The 26,786-nt window shown below is 42.2% G+C and overlaps 1 protein-coding gene across 1 annotated transcript; it reads left to right on the plus strand.

Moving 5' to 3' along the window:
* Nucleotides 1–307: 307 nt before the first annotated feature.
* Nucleotides 308–25,088, plus strand: LOC140479085 (protein mab-21-like 4). Its single transcript, XM_072572943.1, has 5 exons — nucleotides 308–931; nucleotides 11,654–11,876; nucleotides 14,853–15,006; nucleotides 17,535–17,900; nucleotides 23,740–25,088. The coding sequence occupies exons 1-5, from the start codon at nucleotides 418–420 to the stop codon at nucleotides 23,839–23,841; spliced, it is 1,359 nt and encodes a 452-aa protein (XP_072429044.1). The 5' UTR covers nucleotides 308–417; the 3' UTR covers nucleotides 23,842–25,088.
* The last annotated feature ends 1,698 nt before the right edge of the window (nucleotides 25,089–26,786 follow it).

Genomic DNA, 26,786 nt, shown 5'->3' on the forward strand with positions numbered 1-26,786 from the left:
GCTGTATGGCTCTATGACTCTAGATGCTCAGCCTTCAATCCCTTTCCCCTTTTTAGTAGGCACATGAAAGTGACATTACTCCCATCAGTCTGGGTAGGCAGTAGGTTACTTTTCCAAGGTAAAAGGTCAGGGCTGTTCTTCCCTTCACTAATTTAAAGATTTCCCCCGGCTGTCTCTCCTCCTTGTTTCTTGTGTCAACCCCTTTTCTTCCCAGAAAAAAAATTGGCTGGCCCTCACTTACAGGTATTACGGTGTTCCAGCTGAGCAGTGGCACTCCCAAATCCCGCCCAAAGCTACCAAAAAGTCCTCAAGTTTTTGTTAACTTTACACTTTTACACACCTCGGCTGTTCGTAGGAGGACAAGAGACGCTCAGAAAAGGCCACAGGTTTGCAGGTATTCTTCAGGACACTGCCAGCATGTGGTCTTCAAATAGTGACAGGCTGGGCTGGTACCAAAGATACTTGTCAGGGATAAAAGCCTACCACGATATGAAGGTCATTGATATACAGAAATGTGAAGACATACTCTTCACGATTCTCGACAGGGTCCAGCAGCAGGACTATAGGTTCCAGGTGGATTACTCAAGAGCACATGCTTGCTTTGACTACACCATCAGAACACAGTTTGATGAGCTGGATATGGAGGTGTGTCTGTGGTTCAACGATTTGTCCTTGCGGGTTGAAGAGAGCTGCGACACCCCTTACATTGCAGATGGAATCAGCCATCAAGCCGTCCCGAAGAAAGGGGTGGCTTACCTGACTGTCCCTAAGGAGAGTGAAAGCAAATGGACTGGGAGTGACATTTTCCATCCACTTCCAGAGTCGTCCCAGTGCTGTGGGCACATCGTCCCTGGCAGAGTCATAAACGTCCTGAAGGAGCTTCTTAAAGGAGCCATTGTTTACTGTCAACAGAACAATTTTATTAACCCAGGTAAGAAGCCGATGTGAGAGCTCTCAGCCTCTCTAAACAAGTAGCTGGCGTAAAATTACCAACTCTATGGTGAACATATGGCCTGAAACATGACAAAGTTAAGGACTCGTGGGTCAGTATAATACAAACTAGTGCTCCACTCAGAGATCAGATAGACTATATAATGAGGGAATAACAACCAGTCGTGTTATGTAGTGCACTACTATCGAGCTCCTGTATGGTGTATATGGAGAGTAATGAATACTGTCAATACACTATTGAACATCGATCCATTGAAATGCTCATTGGTGAAGGTGAACCCTAAGTATGCAGATATTTGTGTTGTGGAGGTGCTGGTGTAGAAAAAAGTAAAATAAAATCACACACCAGGCTATAGTCCAACAGGTTTATTTGAAAACATAGGCTTTCTGAGCTCCACTGTTTATTCAGGTGCTAACAGAGCACCCAATGTAGAATCTGTCTATCATTTTATTTATGTTATCCTTCTCTATCACCTGTTTACAGGTATATTGACAGTTGATTGAACTGCAGTCGGTGTTTCCTTCATCTCTGTTATCATTGTTCATACAGTTGAACTGTAATACCTCTGATGCAATGGATCTACATAAATGTAGGGTGACATTCTGTTCCATCACCTAAAATAAATCTACCTCAAAATATGCTGTCAGACTTGTCCCTTATCTCTTTTTCTTTGCTGTCAATCAAACCACAATCCATTGTTGCCAGTTACAAGGCTGGACAAGTGCTGCTTGTGACCCCACAGCGTATCAAACTATTGTAGGAATGCCTCATGCAGTTAGCCCTCTCTTTCAGTGATCAGCTAATGCCAACAGTAAAACAGTAATCCTTAACTCTGGAATTACCTCCCTCTTGGCACAATGGGTCAACCTACACCCATGGACTGCAATAGTTCAAGATGACTTACAGCTACATTCACAAGGGCAGTTAGGGATGGGCAATAGATGCTGGCCTTGCAAGTAACACCCACAATCCATGAACAAATACTTTTTTTTCTGCATAAAACTTAGTAAGAGAAAAGAATTGCCATCAAAATGGCTCCAGGCCAGATTGAGAACCATTAGGCTCATTTGTCAGTGCTCTCTCTTTGTTACAACAATGCAGAACTCATCCTATTGTCTTCTACTTCAAAACTCTTTTAGAAGTTGTAACAATATTTACTTGAAAAACAAGTGAAGAAGATTATCCCATACTTGATCAGAAAATACATTTCTCTTCAGTGACGATTTTATATTTGGCAACTTCATGTTATCAACTCCTGATTCATGCAATCAAATGCATGTAGAACCGAAATATCATCTGCCAAATGTTCTTTTCGCCTTCTGAACACCAATGTAAGAATCTAAAGTCTCTCATTATAGCTATAATTTAATTATAGAACTAGAATCCATACAGTGTGGAAACAGGCCCTTCAGCCTAACAAGCCCACATTATATCCATCCGAAGAGTAACCCATCCCCCTACCATATATTTATTTCTGAGTAATGCATCTAACCTACACATCCATGAATACTTTGGGGAACTTAGCATGGCCACCTCACCTAACCTGTATATCTTTGGACTGTGGGAGGAAGCCCATGCAAACACAGGGAGAATGTGCAAACTCCACATAGACAGTCACCCACTGCTGGAATCGAACCTGGGTCCCTAGTGCTATGAGGCAGCAGTGCTAATCACTGAGCCATTGGAGCCATTCTAATGAATCTACATTGTCTATTCCCTCTGGTATTAATATGTGTATTATACTGAAGTAATCAGTCTTCTAGTTATGATTGCCCTCCATGACTTTTTAAAAATCTTTTTCTTTTGTGGCTTATACAACTGTTTTTGAAACCTTGAAAGCCTTTACTTAATGCTTAATCAACCTGCACTCTCACTTTCTGAATATTAAATATTTGAAACTGTACATTGCTTTGTTGTTTACTCTCAAAATTATTATTCCACAGAAACTACATGTTCTAACCCGCCTGCTTCATCCCTCTAGATCCTTCCCACTGTTTGCTGATCATCCCAATTCTGTGCAATTTGAGAATGTCTTTGCCCATGTTGAAATATATCTGTGTGGTTGTGCGTGTATACTTTTATGACCTAGCAGTAACCTCTAGTTTACATCACTTTCAATTCCCGTCTAATTGGAACAACACCTATGTCATTCCCTGCCCATCAATCAATTTACCATTCATCCTCCCTTTAACTTTATGTTATATAATTGAATTCTTGGTGGCATCAACTTAGTACAACTAAACATCGAAGCAAATTATCTAATAGCATTCAACTCCTAGCCACAGAACAATGCATCAGTCAATAATTTAAGCAGTGAAGTAGGTTTTAGAGAGCATCTTCAAAGGAGGAGAGACAGAAAGGTGGAAGAGTGGAGGGAGGGAACTGCAGAACTTAAAATATAGGCAGTTGCAACTACCAGTGTTAGAGTTATTTAAAAACAAGGATCTGCAAGAGACCAGAATTGGAGGAATGCGCAGATCTTGAAGGATTGTAGAATGCAAAGGTTATATACAAAGACAAGCCCTTGGAGGGTTTATTGCAACAAAGATGAGAATTTTAAAGCTAAGGCTTGTCAACTGGAAATCAATAGATGTCAAGCTTCAAGTCAGGTAACCTTTAAAATTATGCTTATAAATAAAAACAGCATGCATTTATTGCCTTTGGAATGCAATCACTGCTTAATCAGATTATATCTGCATAGTTACTGCAACCACGCAACTCGAGAAGGTGCAACCAAGTGATGACAAAAATGAGAAATTATAGCTATTAAGTGAAATGAAAGCAATTTGGCTTTTTTCAACAGAAAAAAAAATTAAAATATCTAATAGGGATTTTAAAATGACAAACATTTTGACAAACAAATACAGTTCTTCCATTCATTGACAAGTGATAATAGCAGATTGAAGAGGGGATTGTTTTACACAGTGGTGTATTGGAATGCAGAATGCATCAGCACAGAAGGTCATCTAAGGAGGAGGTTACAGCCTAATAGAAAGGTGAATTGGGTTAGTATTTGAAAAGGAGGAATGTATGTGTGAACATGAGTAGATAGCTGAAACAGATAGAAGCAACACTAGGTATGAGAGACTAAATGATTGCCTATTGTATTACAAATTCCATGATACTATGCTTCTTGGACACTGATTTCTCAACCATTCTCCTGGGTTAATGTGTTGATTAGTTTCAATCTTGGATTAACTTTTTAAAAATGGAATGAAGGAAAACTCTCTGTATTCATAGCTGCTGTGTAAACGTTCCTTCCCCGCCTCCAAAGTCCCTAAACGAAGTTAATGCTTAGCTTTCTTTTCAAGGATTCCAAAAACAGGTTGGGCCAGACGGTTTGCAAAGAAACTTTGTAAAACTGGTTTATCTGCTGGGAGATGACATCACAGCACGGCGAGTGGGAGTTTTATCTCATTCAGTATTGTGTTACCTGAGCACTCACCTGATCATAATGTACATTACACCTAAAATGTTCAAAAACTGAATCACTTTCAATTAATTTGAGAACAGTTCATTTCCATCTGTCTTTCAATGACCTCTCAGTGTTGAATAATTCAATTTTAATAATGAAGCTCATTAAGCTTGAGAAACAGCACCTCATTTTTGTGCTATGGTCAACTTGCAGCCTTCTGAAAACAGCAGCTTTAGATTTTAACCATCATTCACACTCCTGTTGATGTTCTGTAACCATTTACAATGCCCCTGGACCTTATTTTACTTCCACATTTGTTCCACCATCTTCCTTTGCTTAGTACACCACCATGGTTTTATTTTCTCTTCTTCCTCCCTCTCACAGATGTTTCTTCATCTATTGTCCCATACTATTGCTAATGTATTGATCTTGCTACAAAATTTATTAGTTCGCAATTAGTCTTTTTTTCCTCCCCCTTGCTATCTGACCTGTTGAGTGTTTTCAGAATTTTCTGTTTTTATTGCACAATTGAAGTTGAGATTTACTAATTCATCCAGTGACTAATTCAGCTCTTGTCAACTATCCCAGTTTCGGCATATGACTAAATGCAATTAAGGATGAGAATCTGAATTTTTCTTTAATTACATAGTACTCTGACTAATTATCATTCTGACAAAACAGGAGAATGAATGTCTTCCACTTTTAGTCTGAAGAACGAGAGGTCAAACTGGGTGAAGCACTGGGGTTACACAGTACTTCAGGTGTTAACTTGGCAGTGTGTTGGTGTGGTTGTAATTAATTCATAAATGCCAATAATTCAACCTATCCTGTCTTCCCAGCCCAACCCAAATAGAAATAATGTTACATTGTCTGAGTGCAGGTTCCTAAAATGTTCCTATCAGCAACTTGGAAATGGAGGTTTGGAATGTTATTGGTGTGCCTTCCCCAAATTCTGCACTGGGAGGTGCACGTGTTGCATTATAACTTGGGGATGGCACGGTGGCTCAGTGTTTAGCACTTCTGCCTCACAGCATTAGGGCCCTGGGTTCAATCCCATCCTTGGGCAATTGTTGAGTTGGCATGCTCTCCCCATGTCTGTGTGGATTTCCTTTCCACGGTCGAAAGGTGTGTAGTTTAGGTGGATTGGCCATGCTAAATTTCCCATAGAATCTCTGGATATGGTGGGTTGGTGTGGACTTGATGGGCAGAATGGTCTGCTTCCACAGTGTAGAGATTCTCTGAAATGTCATTTCCCAGTAGCTGTCTAAATTAAAACAGATTATTAGCTACCTTGACACTACAATGAGTATCTACCCTTATATTCACAGTGTGACCACTTGCATCTACCTCTTACATTGTCTGACCTCACCCCTCTCACAGCTCATCTACTGTTAAAACTCCATCATATCAGCATGTGAAGATAACCACAGCCAGTAGGTGGCTAGCCAGATAGACACCACCATCCTCCTTTTCTGACTGGATCTGCCAGCTTGTTTGGTCTATAGCAGTTAGAGGAAATTATTTTATAGTCTAATGAGAACAGGCTATCACCGTAAGCAAAATGCGCTTCATTGCATGATAACAATCAGGTACAAGTTACATTAGTGAGTTTCTAAAACTGTTTGGAGATCTAGGATAACAGATCTATCCCGTTTGAGTTCCTAAGTTGTTCTGCCTTTCTTCAATCAAGTCCTTTAACATTATGAGAATGGTTGGCGCTTAATACAGTCTTCAGTATTAACCCATTCAGAACATTTTACAGTATTGTTTTAACTAAAATTAACAATCATGTATATAATTACATTTATCCACTATTCCAACAAAAGTCACCCAAGAGTCTTTGTTTTGACAAATTCAGACAGTTTGTTGGTTTCACAATTCTTTCAGAATACATACTTTTCAGACTTGGAGGATCAGTGGGTCTTTGGCCTGAGGATTGTTGAATTTGATTCTGTTCTGGATCCTATGAGGTTTGTTAAGTGGTGAGTGACATTTTATCTCTTGGATGTCCCTTGTGGAAAATGTCATTTCTGCTGAGCCAGTCTGAAATAACTGCACAGAGGGTGGTATTCTAGCACCAAGTCACTCTTTATTTACTTGTGCACAGTATACTGGCTGGAGCCAGCCAGCTTGAAGTCAGCCAAATGGACTGAGGCGATTCTAAATCCCTAGTTAATATTGATCATCCAGTGTCTTTTGATTGGGGTTGTTAACCTGAGCCAATCAAGGACCTCATAGTCAATGATGTCCACCCGGTCTTAATCACTACACGGACATTTGGTCCTTTATAAAAACAGAAAATGTTGGAGAAACTCAACAGTGTCCAAAGAGAGAGAAGCAAAGTTAACATTTCGAGTCAAACTGTTTCAAGCCAGAGCTGCTGTGAAGAGGAGTCATACTGTAAACAAAATAATATAATTTTCATTTAATAAATTGGCATATTTCCTTACTCAAGGCATTGAGACTGACTCTTAGTAACTGCACATCTGGCTGATGGTCTGTATTGCTTTATCATGTGCATCTTTCAGGCTTTTATACATGAAGAACTCAATGGATTCTGTTGCTTTCCTGTGATCGGTTTGTCCTTCTCCACTGAGGACTGATCTGTGCTGCTTACAGAATTTTGCTTCACTTACCATTAAAATGGCTTTCTCCAAAGCTTAAATCTTCTTTGGAATGGAATAAATTTGACAAAGACTCTTAGTATTTTCAACTACAGTTCTATCTCTTAAAGTTTCATAGTCACAATTTTCCACTCATCTGTAGAGGTCATTAATGAGATTATTTATCAATTCTCCTGCATGTCAAATTCTTCAATTAAAATTCTTTAAGGAGTAAAGTTTCTAAGTAATGATCAAAAACTTATAAAACTTAATCAAATGTACCTATGCATTTTCTTATGCCTTGGCAAACTGCAATGGCATCAGCTGCAGTCTCAAATTAATACAAAATGTTTGTTTACCTGTTCATCATTTAATTTAGTATCTAGTTTGAAAGCAATTCTATGTGTCAAAATTTGTTTTCTCCAATTCTGTGTTCTTTTTGACCCATCTCTGAAAATAAATCTTCCCAACAATATTATTTATGCTACTATTTCTTCCTATTGTAGTCTACTCTGCTTACTTTAAAGCTTTTCAGTTCTCCAGTGATTCAGTGCTACTTCACCCTCATTGCTCTAAAGGATTTTCATTCTTCAGTATATCAGTATTGCTTTATTCTCTTTGTCCAAAAGGGTTTTAAATCTGCTGACATCAATGATGTTTCACGTTCCTTGTCTTAAAGGCTTTTAATAGTGTAGCAGAGCGATGTTGTTTCCTATAGTGCTTAGGGCTGTGAAGGGGTGCATCATTTTTCAGCCATAATAGAGAGTTTGTGGCTAGCATTGACTATCTTTCATGCTTGCTCCAAGGGTTAATATAACAATCAAAGGAAGGCAGTAACATATGTAGGGCTGGGGAAGTTATAGGGGAGAAAGTGAGGACTGCAGATGCTGGAGATCAGAGCTGAAAATGTGTTGCTGGAAAAGCGCAGCAGGTCAGGCAGCATCCAAGGAACAGGAGAATCGACGTTTCGGGCATAAGCCCTTCTTCAGGAAAGTTATAGGCAAGTTGCTGCAGTCAATTCAACAGCTTGTTGATCCAGCTTCCATCAAGGGACAAAATATACATAAGGTCTTTTGGAACAGTGGTTTACTTCTGCTCTGTGGTAATACATACAAGAAAGTGTTACAGATCAACTCCCTTTGAAGTGATAAGTAAGGAAGAATGTTGAAAGGGTCATAGCTCAGCTCCTACTCAGGGGTTTAATACCTCTCCACCTCACTACCACTCCGTCCTCCAGCAAGACCCAAACTCAGACCCAGTTTTTCTGACCTTCCCCAATACTTCCTTCCATGGCTTGGTGTCAAATTTTGATGGATAACATTGCTGACATGGATTGCTGATATGAAGTGTTTCTATGATGTCCATTCATATCCAGACAATAGGAAACCCTAATGACAATGTTACTTGATGTCAAGAGTCTTATAATAACTCTACTTCAATACACGTTTGATCCAATATCTCACTTTGTTTTGTGGGATTGCATTCAAATGATGACTGAAATCAGTGAGTGGCAAAAGTAGCTTCTTTATTCAACAACTGCAGTAACACAAGATCGAGGCAGCAATAGAATACCAAAATACAGGTCTTACAATAGCCTCTTTAGTTCTTACAAATATTAGAATTCCATTACCATGGTGTTACATTGTTGTATCTTATGGGTTTTTAAAAATACATTTAAGGACAAAAGAATAACTATGGGGAGAATAGGGCCCCTCAACGATCAGCAAGGCAGCCTTTGTGTGGAGCTGCAGGAGATGGGAGAGATACTAAACAAGTATTTTGCATCAGTATTTACTGTGGAAAAGGACATGGAAGATATAGAATGTAGGGAAATAGATGGTGACATCTTGAATAATTACAGAGCAGGAAGCACTGGATGTCTTGAAACACATAAAAGTGGGTAAATCACCAGGACCTGATCAGGTGTATCCTAGAACTCTATGGGAAGCTAGAGAAGTGAGTGCTGGGCCTCTTGCTGAGATATTTTTATCATTGATAGTCACAGGTGAGGTGCTGGAAGACTGGCTAACATGGTGCCACTATTTAATATTGGTGGTAAGGACAAGCCAAGGAATTATAGACCAGTGAGCCTGAAGTCACTGGTGGGCAAGTTGTTGGAGGGAATCCTGAGGGATAGGAGGTATATGTATTTGGAAAGGCAAGGACTGATTAGGGATAGTCAACATGGCTTTATGCATGGGAAATCATGTCTCATAAACTTGATTGAGTTTTTTGAAGAAGTAACAAAGAGGATTGATGAGGGCAGAACAGTAGACGTGATTAGTATGGACTTCAGTAAGGTGTTCGACAAGATTCCCCATGGGACATTGGTGAGCAATATAGGGTGAACTCGCCATTTAGATACAGAACTGGCTCAAAGGTAGAAGACAGAGGGTGGTGGTGGAGGGTTGTTTTTCAGACTGGAGGCCTGTGACCAGTGGCGTGCCACAAGGATCGGTGCTGGGCCCTCTACTTTTTGTCATTTACATAAATGATTTGGATGCGAGCATAAGAGGTACAGTTAGTCAGTTTGCAGATTACACCAAAATTGGAGGTGTAGTGGACAGTGAAGAGGGTTACCTCAGATTACAACAGGATCTGGACCAGATGGGCCAATGGGCTGTGAAGTGGCAGATGGAGTTTAATTCAGATAAATGTGAGGTGCTGCATTTTGGGAAAGCAAATCTTAGCAGGATTTATACACTTAATGGTAAGGTCCTAGGGAGTGTTGCTGAACAAAGAGACCTTGGAGAGTGTGTTCGTAGCTCCTTGAAAATGGAGTCACTATGGTAGATAGGATAGTGTAGAAGGCATTTGGTATGCTCTCCTTTATTGGTCAGAGTATTGAGTACAGGAGTTAGGAGGTCATGTTGCGGCTGTGTAGGATGTTGGTTAGGCCACTGTTGGGATATTGCGTTCAGTTCTGGTCTCCCTCCTATCAGAAGGATGTTGTGAAACTTGAAAGAGTTTGGAAAAGTTTTACAAGGATGTTGCTAGTGTTGGAGGATTTGAGCTACAGGACAGGTTGAATAGGTTGGGGCTGTTTTCCCTGGAGTATTGGAGGCTGAGGGGTGACCTTATAGAGATTTTTAAAATTCTGAGGGGCATGGATAGGATAAATAGACAAAGTGGGGAGTCTAGAACTAGATGACATAGGTTTAGAGTGAGAGGGGAAAGATATAAAAGTGACCTAAGGGACATGGAATGAGCTGCCAGAAGAAGTGGTGGAGGCTAATACAATTGCGACATTTAAAAGGCATCTGGACGGGTATATGAATAAGAAGGATTTGGAGGAATGTGGGACTAGATTAGTTTGGAATATCTGGTCAGCTTGGATGAGTTGGACTGAAGGGTCTGTTTCTGTGCTGTACATCTCTACGACTCTACGACTTTTCATGCTGGCTGCTACTTCTGATCGGATTAAGAGTGTCTGTCTGGTCTGCTTGCCTAATTAAGAGATGGTAGTCTTTTTGTCTTTTAAATTAATAAATGTTAGTAAAACCTACTAGGCTTATATGCTCTAAATAAATTAGAAATTGTACTTGTACTTAATGAAAGAGTAAGTGATATTAAACTGATTCCCGCAGCTAGGTTGTGAGATTTGTCTACTATTTTCCTGTGTGAGTCAAAGAGTGTGGTGCTAGGAAAGCACAGCAGGTCAGGCAGCATCCGAGGAGCAGGAGAATCGATGTTTCAGGCATACACTCTTCATCAGGAATGAGGCTTGTGGACCAAGGGGGCTGAAAGACAAATGGGAGGAGGGTGGGGCTGGGAGGAAGGTAGCTGGGAAAGTGATAGGTAGATGAAGGTGGGGCTGAAAGTTATAGGCAGGAGAGGAGGGTGGACAGGTAGGACCATTGGGACTGGGATAAGATAGGGGAGGGGAAATGGGGAAACTGATGAAATCCACATTGATCCTGTGTGGTTGGAGGGTGCCAAGGCAGAAGGTGAGGCGTTCTTCCTTCAGGTGGTTAGGGTTTGGCGATGGAGGAGGCCCAGGACTTGCATGTCCTTGGTGGAGTGGGAGGGGCAGTTGAGTGTTTAGCCGCAGGGTGGTAGTTTGGGTTGGGTAGTTTGGGTGTCCCAGAGATGTTCCCTGAAATGATCTGTAAGTTGGCATCCTGTCTCCCCAGTGTTAGGTTTTGCTGTGTGCATTTCATCCATTCATGCAATTTCACATATACGCTGTTTTGATAGTAGGTTTCTTAAAGGGATCGTGGTCCAGTTAGTACATACAAATTGGGGAAAATGTTTGGTGTTCTGTAATTTATTCAGGTCTGTGTTTGATAAGGGCTGATTAGTATAATAATCTTTTGTGCAGACATTATGGTGGGGTTGGTATTGTTTTGAATATGTTACACTTATTCAGAGGTAAATAAGCCTATACACTGCTTGTAGCAAGGGCTGATAAGAATTGAAGATGTGAAAAGGCAGTAATGGTTGAAAGGGTTGTTTTAATTTGGTCTACCTTATAATAGTAACATATACTACAGAATCACAGTTTTATGAATGAAACCATGTTATAGTAAATAACAGGATAGTAAAGGGTTATGAATGAATGAACAGGGACCCGGTATTAATGAATATCGTGAACTAGTGAGTGAGTTAATAAAGGTAACCTATAACACAACATCTCACAGTTTACTTAATCTCTCACTGCAGTATATTTCCTGTTCTCCACAGGAGATGTGAATGCTTTCTTGCTAAATTTCGATGGCCCTCGGTTAACACTGGTTCTCAGAAATGTGACAAAGCCCTTACGAGTTAACATCATTCCAGTACTTCGGAGAGCCACAGCAAAGTTACTTGAAAATGGATTTCAGAACGGGCACAGCTTTCCAGAGACAACCAGCCAAACAACACCCGAGAACCTAGACATCAGCAATGGAACTTATTACCGATGGAGGTATTGTATTGGCTAGAATGAATGATACTGCAAGTTGAGCTACTTTATTTAAAATTGTCACATTTTTTGCCAGTGTTTTGGGGCATCTAATTCTGGGATTCTTTTCATGTTCCCCTGAAATTAAACTTTTTTTGTCAATTATGATGCAGATAAAACTTTGAAAATAAATTGATGCTTATATTTCAATTCCATCAACTCAGCATGATTTGGATTTGAAGTAATGTGCTAGAAATGAAATTATGTTAATCAATGATGACAGTAGTAACCTTTCAGGGGATCTTGCCCTTTGCCAAAGTCAAGTTTGGCTTTTGACCTTGTTTGTTTTCACTGACATTTGTATTTGTCTTCAGTGACAGGAAGCTCAGTTTTGAACAATTTGAACTTCTTGGTTAGTTGCATCAATATAAGGAATACACTATTTAAAGTAATTATTAACTGTGTTAATGGACAAAGTGTGGGTTGTCCAATTTGGTAGATATCCATCTCTCAGAAATTATGGGGGTTGTTTTTGAGATGTTGAGGCCAACACAGCTTGAGTGACTCCCTGTGCTAGCACACATTGAATCCAGTGAAGGTCTCAACATATTTTCAATACAGGATGTCGCATTGCTTGGAGAGGAACTTGTAGGTGGTGGTACTCCCATGTCTGCTGCTCTTGTCCTTTGAAATGGAAGGAGTTGTAATTTGGAAGTGCCTTCTAAGGATTTAACTTATGCATATGAAAAGCTACCCTGAAGAAATGATTTCTCATCACCACCCATCTCCACAGTAATAACAAATCACCGTCAGATATAATATCTGGATGCTGCTGGATGTCAATACTTATTAATCACAAATTCTGCTATCAAGGACAATTCCTACCTCATGTCTGCTTTTTAAAATTTTGTTCATGGGATCTGAGCATCATGCATTTATCGTGCATTCCTAATTGACTACATTTCTGTGAGACTGGAGTCACATGTAGGCTGGACTGGGTAAGGCCAGCAGTATCATCTCATAGAACCATACAGTACTGAATAGGCCCTTCAGCCCATCATATCAGTACTGCCAAAACCTACACAACTACCTACACTGGTCCCATATGTCCAACCTCGGTCCATAGACTTGAATGTTATGACATTTCATGTGCAGTACTTACAGTCATAGAGATGTACAGCACAGAAAACAGACCCTTTGGTCTAAATCATCCACGCCAACTAAGTCGTCCCATTTCCCCCCTCAGTCGAAGCAAAACGCTCAGAGACACAGTGTAGTTTTACCTCCTTCACTTTTATTCCGGGCCCTGGAGGGAGAGAGAACAATCACCCATGTGCACAGGGACATGAGTTATTGGTCTTCTCTCTGGAATAGTAGTCTCTTACTGAGTTATATCGTAATTTTACAGGGATGAGTATCCAGATAAGGCAACATACATATTGATAGGGTGACCATTACAATCAGCGAGTGTCAGTAGGAAAGATTAAGCCATCTGCTGTTACACAACTGGCTTCACATAATTAATACTTTTCATCTGGTTAACTGACTGTACATACTGAATGCTTCTAATATTGTTAAATAGTCCTACATAGTGAATGCTTTTCCACCGAATTAACCCATTACCCTTGCCTCCAGCATGCCATTGTTAACTGCAAATTCTTATCTGATCTGAATCATGCTCAGCAGAACCTCAAAACTTAACTCTTTCCCTACCTGCTCACACCCTATACACATTCTCAACTAGATATCTTAAACTAGATAGTCCCATTTGCCAGCACCTGGCCCATATCCCTCTAAACCCTTGCTATTTATATACCCATCCAGTTGCCTTTTAAATGTTGTAATTGTACCAGCTTCCACCACTTCCTCTGGCTGCTCATTCCATATGCACACCACCTAAGCATGAAAAAGTTGTTCCCTTTTAAATCTTTCTCTTCTCACCTTAAATCTATGCCCTCTAGTTCTGGACACCCCTACCCTAGGGAAAATTCCTTGTCTATTTATCCTATTTATTGCCCCTCATGATTTTATAAACCTCTATAAGGTCACCCCTCAGAGGTTACCCATCCCAACTACCCCTTTAAGCATTGCATCTCAGACCCTCACCATCTTCTGGGTGAACATGCTTTTTCCTCAAATCCCCTCTAAACCCCTTCTCTTTCACTGTAAAGTTGTGCCCCTTCTTACTGACCCTTCAACTAAGAGGAATAGTTGCTTTCTACTCAGTCTATCAGGTACCTTCGCAAAATTCTCCAGTCCAAGTAATCTAACCCAAGTTTATCCAGCCTCTTTTCAAAGCTAAACTGTTCCACCCCAGGCAACATCCTCTGGAGACTTCTCTCTGCACTTCCTCCAGCGCAACGACATCCTTCCTAAAGTGCAGGAACAAGAACTGCACACACTACTTCAGCTGTGACTTAACCAAAGTTCTGTACAGCTCCAACATAATCCCCCTGCTTTTATAATCTATGCCATGACTGATAAAGGGCAAGTGCCCTTTTTACCTTTCAAATAACCTATTTGCCTGTGCTGTCACCTTCAGGGATCTGTGGACAAGAATTCAAAGATCCCTCTGTTCCTCTGAGCTTCCTAGTCTCCTGCCACTCATTAAGTAATCTCTTGTGTTGCTACTTCTTCCAAACTGCATCACTTCACCTTTATCAGGTTTAAATTCCATTCACTACTGATTTGTCCATCTGACCAATCCGCTTATATTCTCCTCACTGTCAATCTTCCCTAAAGGACATTGGTGAACTAGATCGTTTTTTTCCTGACAACCGATAATGATTTCATGATCATCATTAGATAATCATTCCAGATCTTTATTGAATTCAAATTCCACCATCAACCATGGCAAGATTTGAACCCAGGTCCCTCAAACGTAACCTGGATCTCTCAAGAATAGTCTGGTGATAATACCTCTCAGCCATTGCATGCCCTTTGCTAAGGAAGAACCAAGCAACTTCACTGAGGGTGATCCATGTTGTATGTTGCAAGCAGGTTTTGTTTTGAACGACCGATGTGGAAGTTGCTGGAGAAAGCAGATGCAGATGGGGGCCATCGCCTGGACAGCCTGTGCCTCCTGGACAGAATTAAAACTGACCACTGGCTTCCAGGGGAACACAAGCGGGGAATCACATTTAACATGCTCAAGGTGAGCGAACTGTTTTTCTGTAAACTCTGTACAGGCATCTGTCAAGACTGTCCTTCACCTTTAGATCCTGGTGAGGAGACAGAAGGAATTCTTACCCTAATGAGTGAAGTCATTTGGATTTTTAGTTCTTGAAGGGCTTATGCCCGAAACATCAATTCTCCTGCTCCTTGGATGCTGTCTGACCTGCTGTGCTTTTCTAGCAACACATTTTTCATGTCTACTAGTCACTCAATTATAACACTAACACCAGGTAAAACAATTTCAAACTATCCCCTTGCTCCCTCAGATGGGTAGGCTGGTTGATGGGTTTAAATAAGTCATGACTCGGATGGCAGCTGGATGCTCTACACAGCGTGGGCGGCACGGTGGCACAGTGGTTAGCACTGCTGCCTCACAGTGCCAGAGACCCAGGTTCAATTCCCGCCTCAGGCGACTGACTGTGTGGCGTTTGCACGTTCTCCCCATGTCTGCGTGGGTTTCCTCCGGGTGCTCCGGTTTCCTCTCACAGTCCAAAGATGTGCAGGTACGGTGAATTGACCATGCTAAATTGCCCGTAGTGTTAGGTAAGGGGTAAATGTAGGGGTATGGGTGGGTTGTGCTTTGGTGGGTCGGTGTGGACTTGTTGGGCCGAAGGGCCTGTTTCCACACTGTAATGTAATGTTATCTAATCATATCCCCGAGACCTGGAATGAAATGTTACTCAGAATGATATCCCAAGAATCTTCAGGGTTCTGTCAACTTGAATTACTTTACAGCCACTGTGTGCATAGTCTGCTAATACTATGGAGGCATGATCAGGAATGGCTAACCAACAAGGACAGGAATATAACAGAATTGATGGATCAGCCTTGTTTCAGATTGTAAATTGAGCAATACAGAAGCTACTCTACGTTCACAGAAAGACTGATCCCCCCAGTGGGAAAAATCCAGAACATAATGAGCAGACTTTTACATTTCCTTGCGGACAGGTTGTGGGAGAACGTGGTGGTGAGCACCATGGGGTGTGGTGCCATGTCCCCATGGGTGTTTTATCTATGGCAGAGCTGGCTTGCCATTATCCAAATGTAATTATCCAGTGAAATCTTACAGCATCGTGACTGGGCTGGATGAGTGTGCCCTCTGTTGGTCACACTGCTCCCATTGGAGGGTCCACTCTTCTCCTCACACAACTATATCCCCTCCCCATGTTTCTTTTCACCCTGCCTGTCCCAGAACCCACATCTCAGATGTCCTTGTCAGGGCCTGTCAGCTCCCAGTCCATGGGTCTTGGGGACAACATGTAGTGCCAGGAGTGACGACCACCCCTGGTCGTAGAATCATAGAATCCCTAAAGTGTGGAAACAGGCCCCTCAGCCCAACGAGTGCACACTGACTCTCCAAATAGTAACCCACCCAGACCCATTCCCCCTTACCTATTACCCCACATTTACCCCTGACTAATGCACCTAATCTATACATCTCTGAACATTATGGGTAATTTAGCATGGCCAATTCACCTAACCTGCACATCTTTGGATTGTGAGAGGAAACCAATGCAGACATGGGGAGAATTTACAAACTCCACACAGACTTTTGCACGAGGCTGGAATCGAACCCAGGTCCCTAGTGTTTTGAGACAGTAGTACTAACTCTGAGCCACCGTGCCGCCCCACACGGGGAGAATGAGGTGGTGCTGCCGAGGCAACAGTGCTGCTACCATTCTATTGGCTTGCAGATCATGGAAGCAGGCTTTCCTCTCCAGTTGAAGGGAGAGTCTCCCCTCAAGCCAAATCAAGGCTTGACGATTATAAATGGTCACAGTGTGAGGCTGCCAAACAAGGCAGGCATATCCTATTACTGTATCAGGGAAAGGGGGTGTCCGATCTGCCCATTGGCCCTGTTGGGTGTCATGTATCGCAAATGATGGGGTCAGAGAACAAGCACATCCATTGATGGAAAAGCCCAGCAAGGTGAATTACATATTCAAAATCCACTACATAAACATCAGGACGATCAATGGGGGGGAGCTACTGAACTCACTTTCCATATCTAACTTCCAACCATCTGAACAAGAGAGAGTAGGAGATAGAGACAGAAACAGTTGGATAGACAGACGGACAGACAGATAAACTGATGGATGGCTTGATAGGCAGATGAATAGACAGACACAGACACTATTAAGGGAAGGATACCTGGGATAATCTTATCTCCAAGATTGTTTCTACACTGCACCTCACCATGACCTAAAAATGTATTGCCATTCTTTCATTGTCACTGGGTCAAACACCTGGAACCCCCTCTCTAAAAGGACCCACACTGTGTGGACAGCTGTGATTTAAGACAGCAGCTCGCCACCACCTTCTCAAGGGCAGTTAAATATTAGACAATCCTTACAGCCATAAATGAATAGAGAGGGGGAAAATGTACCACCCGAGCTTGTGTATTATTTGCAAAAATCTATTAAATATCAATTTTGGCATAGTCCTTACATTAGACTTATGCTAAATTTTCTAATTTTCAATAATTTCTCTTTTGCTAAATTTTATCAGATGGTATTACTGTGGGCCATGAAGTTTTTCCCAGCTCCGGAAGACTGGATCGACCTGGAATCATCGGTTTATCGGGTGGTAGTGGTGCTGCTCCGGTGTCTTGCCCTCCAGAATCTGCCCAACTACTTCATGCACGAGATCAACCTGTTCCAGGAAGATTTTCAGGCCCAGTTCGACTTCCAAGCCATTTACGAGAAGGTGGAACAATTTGCTGACACTCCTGAGAAATTCCTGCAGATACACCTGACCCACCTCCTGCCTGCCCCACGCCAGCACATTGACAGCTACCTGAAGATGCTTCTGCAAATCCAGGACAATGAGGGCCTCTACTGGAACACAGCCTACTTTGACATCATCTTAAACAAGGTAAACCTGTGGGTCTTGTTGTGGAGGGGATCGCGCAGTGAGTAAGGGAGACTGATGAACAAATCAACGCCTCTATTTAATCAAAAGTCCCAGGTCAGAGACATCATGGGCGTTTAATGGAGGACACCTCTTATCACTTGCTGCCAGGAGAGAGACAACACAGGTTAGGAACACAACAGAGCTCTCCCAACACTCTCTCAAACGCAGGCTTTGTCGCCAGTTTGATATCCAATTTCTTCCATGGTCTCTTGGGAAAAAAACAGGAAATGCTGTGTTCACTGCAGCAATTGTATTTGGCACCTCAATTTTCAGATAAACATTTCTTGGGATTGCACTTCAGAGATGGGGAAAGCCATCCCCAGCCCTCAGGATTATGTTAATGATGTGTCCGGTATGGTCAGAACTTGTTGTTTGTCAGTGGAATGTCACTTTCTTTCTTCAACTGATGGTAACATGATTAAATCACTCCCAATTTACAAAAATAAATGGGCAATGAATAAACGGCTGGATGTTACAGTTAGCATTGCCGGCTTATTGATCGCATCGTCTGATGGGTGTGCAGACAATGAGACCTTTCCTTAAAAAGCTGGAGTTCCATCTCTTTATCTCTCAGAGTTTGAGAGTTTCCACCCCTTGTTTTAAGGAAGTAGGAGATAATATTGCAATTGTATCAGCAACAATCTTCCAAAACCTTGTCGATTCAAGAATAATTCCTGTTGTAGGGCATGTTGAAAAGTGACATCATTATTTAAGAAAAGCGCAAGTGAAGCATGTAATTTATCGGCCTGTTGGTATAGGATCTGTTGTGGGGAGGTTATTGGAATCTACACAAGGAGAGAGTGACTGATCTTAGACTCAGAGACGTACCGCACAGGAAGAGACCCATTGGTCCAACTCGTTCATGCTGACTATATCCCAAGTAAACCTAGCCCCATTTCCCAGCACTTGGCCCATATCCCTCCAAACCCTCCCTATTCACATACCCATCCAGATACTTTTAAATGCTATAATTGTAACAGTCTCCACCACTTCCTCTGGCAACTCATTCCAAAAAAAACACCACCCTTTGTGGAAAAAGGTTACCCCTTAGGTCCCTTTTAAATATCCCCCATCTCACCTTAAACCTATGCCATCTAGTTTTGGACCCCTGATGAAGGGCGTTTTGGGCAAATGTCAACCCTCCTGCTCCTGGGGTGCCACCTGACCTGCTGTGCTTTTCCAGCATCACACTCTCGACTGGGAAAAAGACCTTGTCTATTTATCCTATCCATGCCCCTCATGATTTTATAAACTTCTATAAAGTCATCTGTCAGTCTCCAACGCTCCAGGGAAAATAGCCCCAGCCTATTCAGCCTCTCCCATTTAGTAAAATGCAAGCTGATTAAAGAGACAGGTCATGTTGAACAAACCTAGTTGAATTTCTGAGGAATTGCTGAAAATAAGTAGACCAACATCTACGGACATCACATGGACTTTCAGACTTCCTTTCACCTGGAAGATTGCCATCAAAAATTAAAGCTTATAGACTCTAGGTAAATTATTAACCCATCAGTCCATAGGAGATGGTGTAGGAATTATTGGTATTTGTACAAATTGGAAAGTGACTAGTATTGTCCAACAAATGTGGGGCCTCAGCTTTTCATAATATTGATTAATATATTAGTTAACACAATGTAGAATCATATATTAAACTTGTCAATGATGCAACAGTTGGTGAACTAGTAAGTCACATAGATGGGAGCACAATCCATCAGTATCTCTTGTAATTGTAAGTGAATGGGTATAGCTGTGGCAAATGAATTTTAACAAGCAAGTGTGCAGTTAGCCTTTTTGGATCAAAAATGACTAAATCTGATATAATTTAAATACTGAACTAAGGAACAGTGGATGTTCCAAGTTCACATCACAGAGTAAAAAATGTAAAAGTCAGGTTTTGAAAAAGATCAAAAAGCTGACCAGAATATTAGCCGTAGAGGGCTGGGATACAAGGAGAGCTTGCTATGACAGCAATACAAAGCCCTAGATAAACTCCATCTGGTGTAGAATGAATAGACCTGGGCTTGGAAGGAAGACCCATAAATTTATATTTCCAAGAATCAGATTATGAGGAAGAATTACATAAATTAAACTTGTATTCTCTGGAATATTGAAGGTTAAAAGGGTGTTTTGATTGAAGTATTAAGGAATTTGAAGGGTAGATGGAGGGCAACATTTTTCTGCTGTGATGGTCATGTGTGACAAGAATCATAACCTTAAAATCAAAGCCAGGCCATTCTGTAGACAAATTAGGAGACAAATTAGTAGATGCTTGTTTAAATTAGTTGGGGGGGAAGTGGGGAGGGGGGGGGGGGGGGGTGGTTTACCCAGTGTTGTAACAGTTTGGAGGCTTGTCCGGGATTTGAACCCAGGACGTCTTGCACCTCAGTCAAACTCATAAGCAATTAATTACCAGATCTCATATTTATATAATCATTCAAAGCCAATTAACTCTTAGTTAATATACGTACCACCTATTCATTCATTCCTTGAGGTCTCAGGCATTCCTTCAAGGCTATATTAAATGAAAACACTCCATCTGTCAGATTTTATGACAACTCATTAAACTTGTCTACATCTTTCAGCAAAACCCTTCAGTTTTCTTTACAACATATGTTCCTACCTATCTTTGTAAGGTCTTCACATTTAACACCATGCCCTTGCTCCACTTAGAATAATAGAATCCCTACAGTGTGAAAGCAGCCGCTCAGCCATCCACACCAGCCCTCCAAAGCGCATCTCTATCAAATCCCTGTAATTCTGCATTTCCCATGGCTAATCCTCCTAGCCAGTACATCCCAGAATTCTACAGGACAATTTGGCCAATCCACTTAACCTGCACATCTTTGGACAGTGGGTGGAAACCGGAACACTGAGAGGTAATCCATGTAGACAGGGAGAGAATGTGCAAACTCCACACAGACACCTGAGGGTGGAATCAAACCCAGGTCCCTGGTGCTGTGAGGCAACAGTGCCAACCACTCAGCCACTAGGCCATCTATCTAAATCAAAATCATGATGAAAATTGTGAAAGAGTTGAGGCCTCAGAAGAGACTCCACAAAGACTCCACTTCTCACATCCTGCCAATCAGACTAAGACCGTTTATGCATTCTGTTTTCTGCTAGCCAGCCCCTTCTCTATCTATGCCAATACACTAGCCCCTATCCCATGAGATTTAATTTCTGCAATAACATATATGAAATCTTATCGATTTCTAAGCCTTGGGTGTCCTATGAAATCACCAGCTTCCAGACCCATAAGAGAACAAATGAATTAATTAATGTTTATTGACTCCCACAAACTCAGGTCGAATAAAAACAGAAAGAGCTAGCTAAAGGTTATGAATCTGGCAGCACCTCTGATTGATGTTTCGCATCTAATTACATTGGAACTGAAGAGGGGTGCAAAAGACAGGGTTTTATGCTATTAGAAAGGGTGAAGGGGCAAATGGAACAGCAGAGTGGGCTAGGAAAAGGTGAAGGGAGATTTCCTCAAGAGGTTATAGAGAGACAAGGCTTTGATCCAGCATAGATACTAATTACAGAATCAAAATGAGCTATGACTGAAGGCAAACTCTGACAACCATTAGCAACATTCTGGGGAGGTGGTGGTGGAATGGTGGATGAAGTAATATTAAAGCAGTAGACTGATACATTATCAACATCCACAAGATTACCTAAAGTGCTTGATAACCAAAGTACTTTTTGTACTGTGATTACTGTTAAAATGTAGAAGACACAGCAGCTAAGTTGTGCACAGAAATTCCCGTTAACAGGAATTACAAATGATCAACCAGTCTGGCTTAGTGATGTTGATTGAGGGATAAATATTGGCTGGAACACCAGGGAGAACCACGTTGCTCATTTCAGAATAGTGCCTTAAGATTGTGTCATGCGTTGATCACCATCAGAACCTTTATTGTTCTTCCACCTTTGCAGCAACAGCCTGCTTCATCACATCTGCTGTGGAAACCTTCATTTATTCCTTTGCCATCTCTGGAGTAATAATTTCTATTAAACTCGAGTTTGCCCATGGTCTTGCACTTTCCTTTTGCTAATGCCCTGCAGCAGGACTATTTGCTCTGATTTTGTCCACTTCCCCCCTCCCTTCATCTCACCACTTTTAACCACTGAGGCCCTCTCTTTAGACACACCTTAAACGCCAATGATTTGATTAGCTTTTAATCAAGCAATGCTCCTAAAATCTTCCATTTCCTTTAGTTTTATTTGATTGCTAGGGTAAATATAGATTGTTGCCATGAATATAAAAGCTATACATTAAATATTAGTGTCAAAAGAAGATTGAGTATATTCAACAACTCACAGTGTCGCAGCTACACTGGCACCACTCCCCACCTTTGCCTCCACTACATCGATGATTGTATTGGCGCTACCTCATGCTCCCACGAGGAGTTGAACAGTTCATCCACTTTACTAACAACTTCCACCCTGACCTCAAATTTACCTGGACCGTCTCAGACTCCTCCCTCCCCTTCCTAGACCTCTCCATTTCTCTCTCAGGCGACCGACTCAACACAGACATTTTCTACAAACCGACCGACTCCCACAGCTACCTAGACTACACCTCCTCCTACCCTGCCTCCTGTAAAAATGCCATCCCATAGTCCCAATTCCTTTGCCTCTGCCGCATCTGCTCCCAGGAGGACCAATTCCAATACCGAACAACCCAAATGGCCTCCTTCTTCAAAGACCGCAATTTCCCCTCCGACGTGGCCGACGATGCTCTCCGCCGCATCTCTTCCACTTCCCGCCCCTCCAATCGCCACCAGGACAGAAGCCCACTGATCCTCACCTTCCACCCCATCAACCTCCAGATACATCGTATCACCCTCCGTCATTTCCGCCACTTCCAAACAGACCCCAACACCAAGGATATATTTCCCTCCCCTCCCCTATCAGCATTCCGGAGAGACCACTCCCTCCGCGACTCCCTCGTCAGGTCCACACCCCCCACCACCCCAACCTCCACTCCCGGCACCTTCCCCTGCAACCGCAAGAAGTGCAAAACTTGCACCCACACCTCCCCCCTCACATCCCTCCAAGGCCCCAAGGAATCCTTCCACAAATTCACCTGCACTCCACACACATCATTTACTGTATCCGCTGCACCCGATGTGGTCTCCTCTACATTGGGGAGACAGGCCACCTACTTGCGGAACGTTTCAGAGAACACCTCTGGGACATCCGCACCAACCAACCCAACCATCCCGTGGCTGAACACTTTAACTCCTCCTCCCACTCTGCCAAGGACATGCAGGCCCTTGGCCTCCTTCATCGCCAGACCCTGACTGCATGACGCCTGGAGGAAGAGCATCTCATCTTCTGCCTAGGAACACTCCAACCACACGGGATGAATGTAGATTTCTCCAGCTTCCCCATTTCCCCTCCCCCCACCTTATCTCAGTCCCAACCCCCCGATTCAGCACCGCCCTCTTGACCTGCAATCTTCTTCCCGAACTCTCCACCCCCACCCCCTCTCTGGCCTATCACCCTCACCCTCACCTCCTTCCACCTATCGTATTCCCAGCGGCCTTCCTCCAAATCCCCTCCCCCCTACCTTTTATCTCAGCCCGCTTGGCACACCAGCCTCATTCCTGAAGAAGGGCTTATGCCTGAAACATCGATTCGCCTGCTCCTCGGATGCTGCCTATTCTGCTGTGTTTTTCCAGCATCACATTTTTCAACTAAACTTAAGAGCTGTAAATATCAGTTGCATGTGACAATCTGGATGAACTGTAAATGTATTGGCAATTGAATATTCATTTTCCTGCACTGTCTCTAGTTTCAGGTTTATCACGTCCCAGATGCTGATAGAATTGGAGCCATGCAACTTGCCTGGGCCAAGACTACCAAACTAGTGACTGATGAAGGATGCTCATCATAAACCAGAATGAAAGGCAACACATACCTACACCACCTGCAGATTAGACCAAAGACTCTTCTCCACATCAACTGTAGACTCGATCACAATGTCACATTCACACTAGCTATGGACTGGATCACCACTTTGTGTTCACACCAATTACAGACTGGATCACAATGTCATGTCCACCTCAACTGCAATCTGGATCACAATCCTGTGTCCACATTAATGTAGATTGGACCACAACTTCATGTTCACTTCAATTGTAGAACTGCATCATAACCCTGTGTCCACATCAAGTGCAGACTGAATTACAACCTCATGTCCACACTACCTGTATGTTGGATCTCTAAAAAACGGTCTTTCAATTCCAAGGAAAAGAGTAAAGAGGCTGGGGATACAACAAGACAACACAAATTAACCAGCTAATTCTAGACAAACTTCCTATTGATGAAAATTGCTCTTTTATTTTATACATCCCTGGTTTGCAATTGTGAAATGTTTTGTAGCAACAATCTATGTCGCTGCATTCAACTAACTTGACAAACGATTTCCAAGTACTTATTACAAGTCTATTATCTGAGCAAATCTATTGTCTCATCCTAGTGCCAGTGTCAACAGGCTCATGGCTCTCTGGGAAGCAACAGGCTCAGTGTTTTAATATGACTACTACAGAGGGGTATGACTGGGCTGTGTGCTGTTGGAGAGTCTGACGGCAGACTAGGGAAATGGTTCTTCATATGACGTTTGATTATACAGTTTGGCTAAGTGAAGCTTCAGTTGGGGGAAGGGGGAGCGGGGTTTGTATTGATCAAATACCCCATCTGGTTATTATTATGAACCATGATTTTGGGAATGGAGGCTGCAGAGGGAAGGAGAGAATGGGTGGGGGCAGGACTGGGCACAGCAGTTTCTGCTTTGGAAGGAACAGCAGCAAAGTGGTGAGTGGGAGGAGCACTGACAAACCAGTTAAAAGGAGTCAGCAAAATGTGAAGACTTTACTGATGGGAAATATTGAAAAATTATGTCTGCTATTGGGTGATGCTGTATAAAGTAATGATACTGAAAGGGTCCATGGTGAAAACTCCAATAAGCTCCACCCAATCTGATGCTGGCAAGGGACTCAGTTGGGCAAAGGCAGAATATCTTAGGATCGCAAAAAGAATAGACCTGTTATCCTCAGTCTCTTCATAGTCTTAGGAACACAATTTATCTTACAGATGTAACTTGTGTTACATGCAATAAACTGCACCATGTTTAAGACAAGATCCTTTTCTCATCAAGTGCCTAGTGGTTTTCCCTACCACTTTAGACTAAGTTAATCCTGTACACCCAGTCAGCAAATGAGAACAATAGCAGCAATCTACCCAATGTATGTTGGTATTGCACACTCATACACCAGGCGAGTACAGAATTAAAGAAGAGAAACCAAGCATTACCGCTAGGAAAATCACAGCGGCATATTTCTTGAACACGGGACTATTAATCATCTGTGGTTTTGAAATAGAAAAGGGATAAGCATTTGAAAAGGAAGAATCTAAAAGGATCTCACAGACCTGGTCCAAGTTCCCTCCCCTCTCGAAAGTCTTTGAACACATTGTCACTTTTCAAAATAAAAACTGAAAGAACTATAACAAAAACAAAAACAAATTGTTGGAAAAAGCTCGGTAGGTCTTGTAGCATCTGTGAAGAGAAGTCAGAGTTAATGTTTTGGGTCTGGTGACCCTTCCTCAGAACTCAGGTAGGGTCACCAGACCTGAAACGTTAACTCTAATTTCTCTTTACAGATGCTGACAGACCTGCTAAGCTTTTCCAACAATTTTAGTTTTTGTCACTTTTCAAATTCCTTTCCATTTTTCCAGCATCCAGATTGCTGAATCCCCCAGTCAAGTTTCCAATCCTGCCACTGTCCTGAAATAGCTCTTATTAACAACACAGATGATATCCTCTGGGAACGTGGCCATGGAAAACTATCCCTCCTTTATCCCAGAATGTCTACAGTGTTTGACATGGTTCACCATTGTCCTCCATCATCTCAATTCCATTGTAGAGCTAGATGGGACCATACTCACCTGGTTCAACTCTAATGTATTCGGTCTCAGCTGGAGAATCAGTTGAAATGACTTCCCTCTGCCCTCTCACAGTTTTATCTTTGTTAACCCTAAGCGGCCATTCTTGGGTTTGCGTACCTGCCTGTTTCTCACCTACATACTGCCCCTCATCTGAAAACATAACATTCACATATATACTCATGATGCCCAGGTCTACCTCACCACCTACCTCTCATCATTCTCTCCACTGTCACTAACTTGAGTTAGACTGCTTGTCCACCATCTAATACTGCATCAGCAGAAACGTCCTCCAGCTGAACATTGGGAAAATGAAAGTTGCACATGAGCTGATTCAGCCACAGTTTGCCAGCAAGAAGAATGGGGTAACAGATGGTGTCATGTTTGGCATCAAGCCAAGTTTCCAACTGCATAACAGTGCAACCATCATCAAAAAGGCCTACTTGCACCTCCATCACATTACTGTACCCCACTCTCACCTTTGTGAACCTAGTGCTGAAATGCTCATCAGTGTGAGAATCCCTCTTCTTTGTTATCTTTAGTTTTGACAAGACCAATATCATGGTGGTTGGCACCCTAGCTTCCATGCTTCATAATCCTGAGCTTATCTAAAACCCAGTTGGCCATATCAAACTTGTGTTACTTCACATACACACATCACCCCTGTGTTCACTGACCCATATTGATCTATGGATGACAACTCAATTTTAAAATTCTATTCATCACAATCAGTTCCTTCCACAACTTCACTCCTTTAAAACCCCCTACAGTTCTTGCCTCTGGGGTCCTCTATGCCTACTTTAACTAATCTCTTGACAGTAGCGACGCATTCTGCTTCTTAGGCCTTCAACTCTGGAATTCACTCCTTAAATCTTGCTGTGTCTCTTCCCTCCTTTA

The sequence above is a fragment of the Chiloscyllium punctatum genome, chromosome 6, assembly GCF_047496795.1.
Source record: "Chiloscyllium punctatum isolate Juve2018m chromosome 6, sChiPun1.3, whole genome shotgun sequence".
Taxonomy (NCBI): domain Eukaryota; kingdom Metazoa; phylum Chordata; class Chondrichthyes; order Orectolobiformes; family Hemiscylliidae; genus Chiloscyllium; species Chiloscyllium punctatum.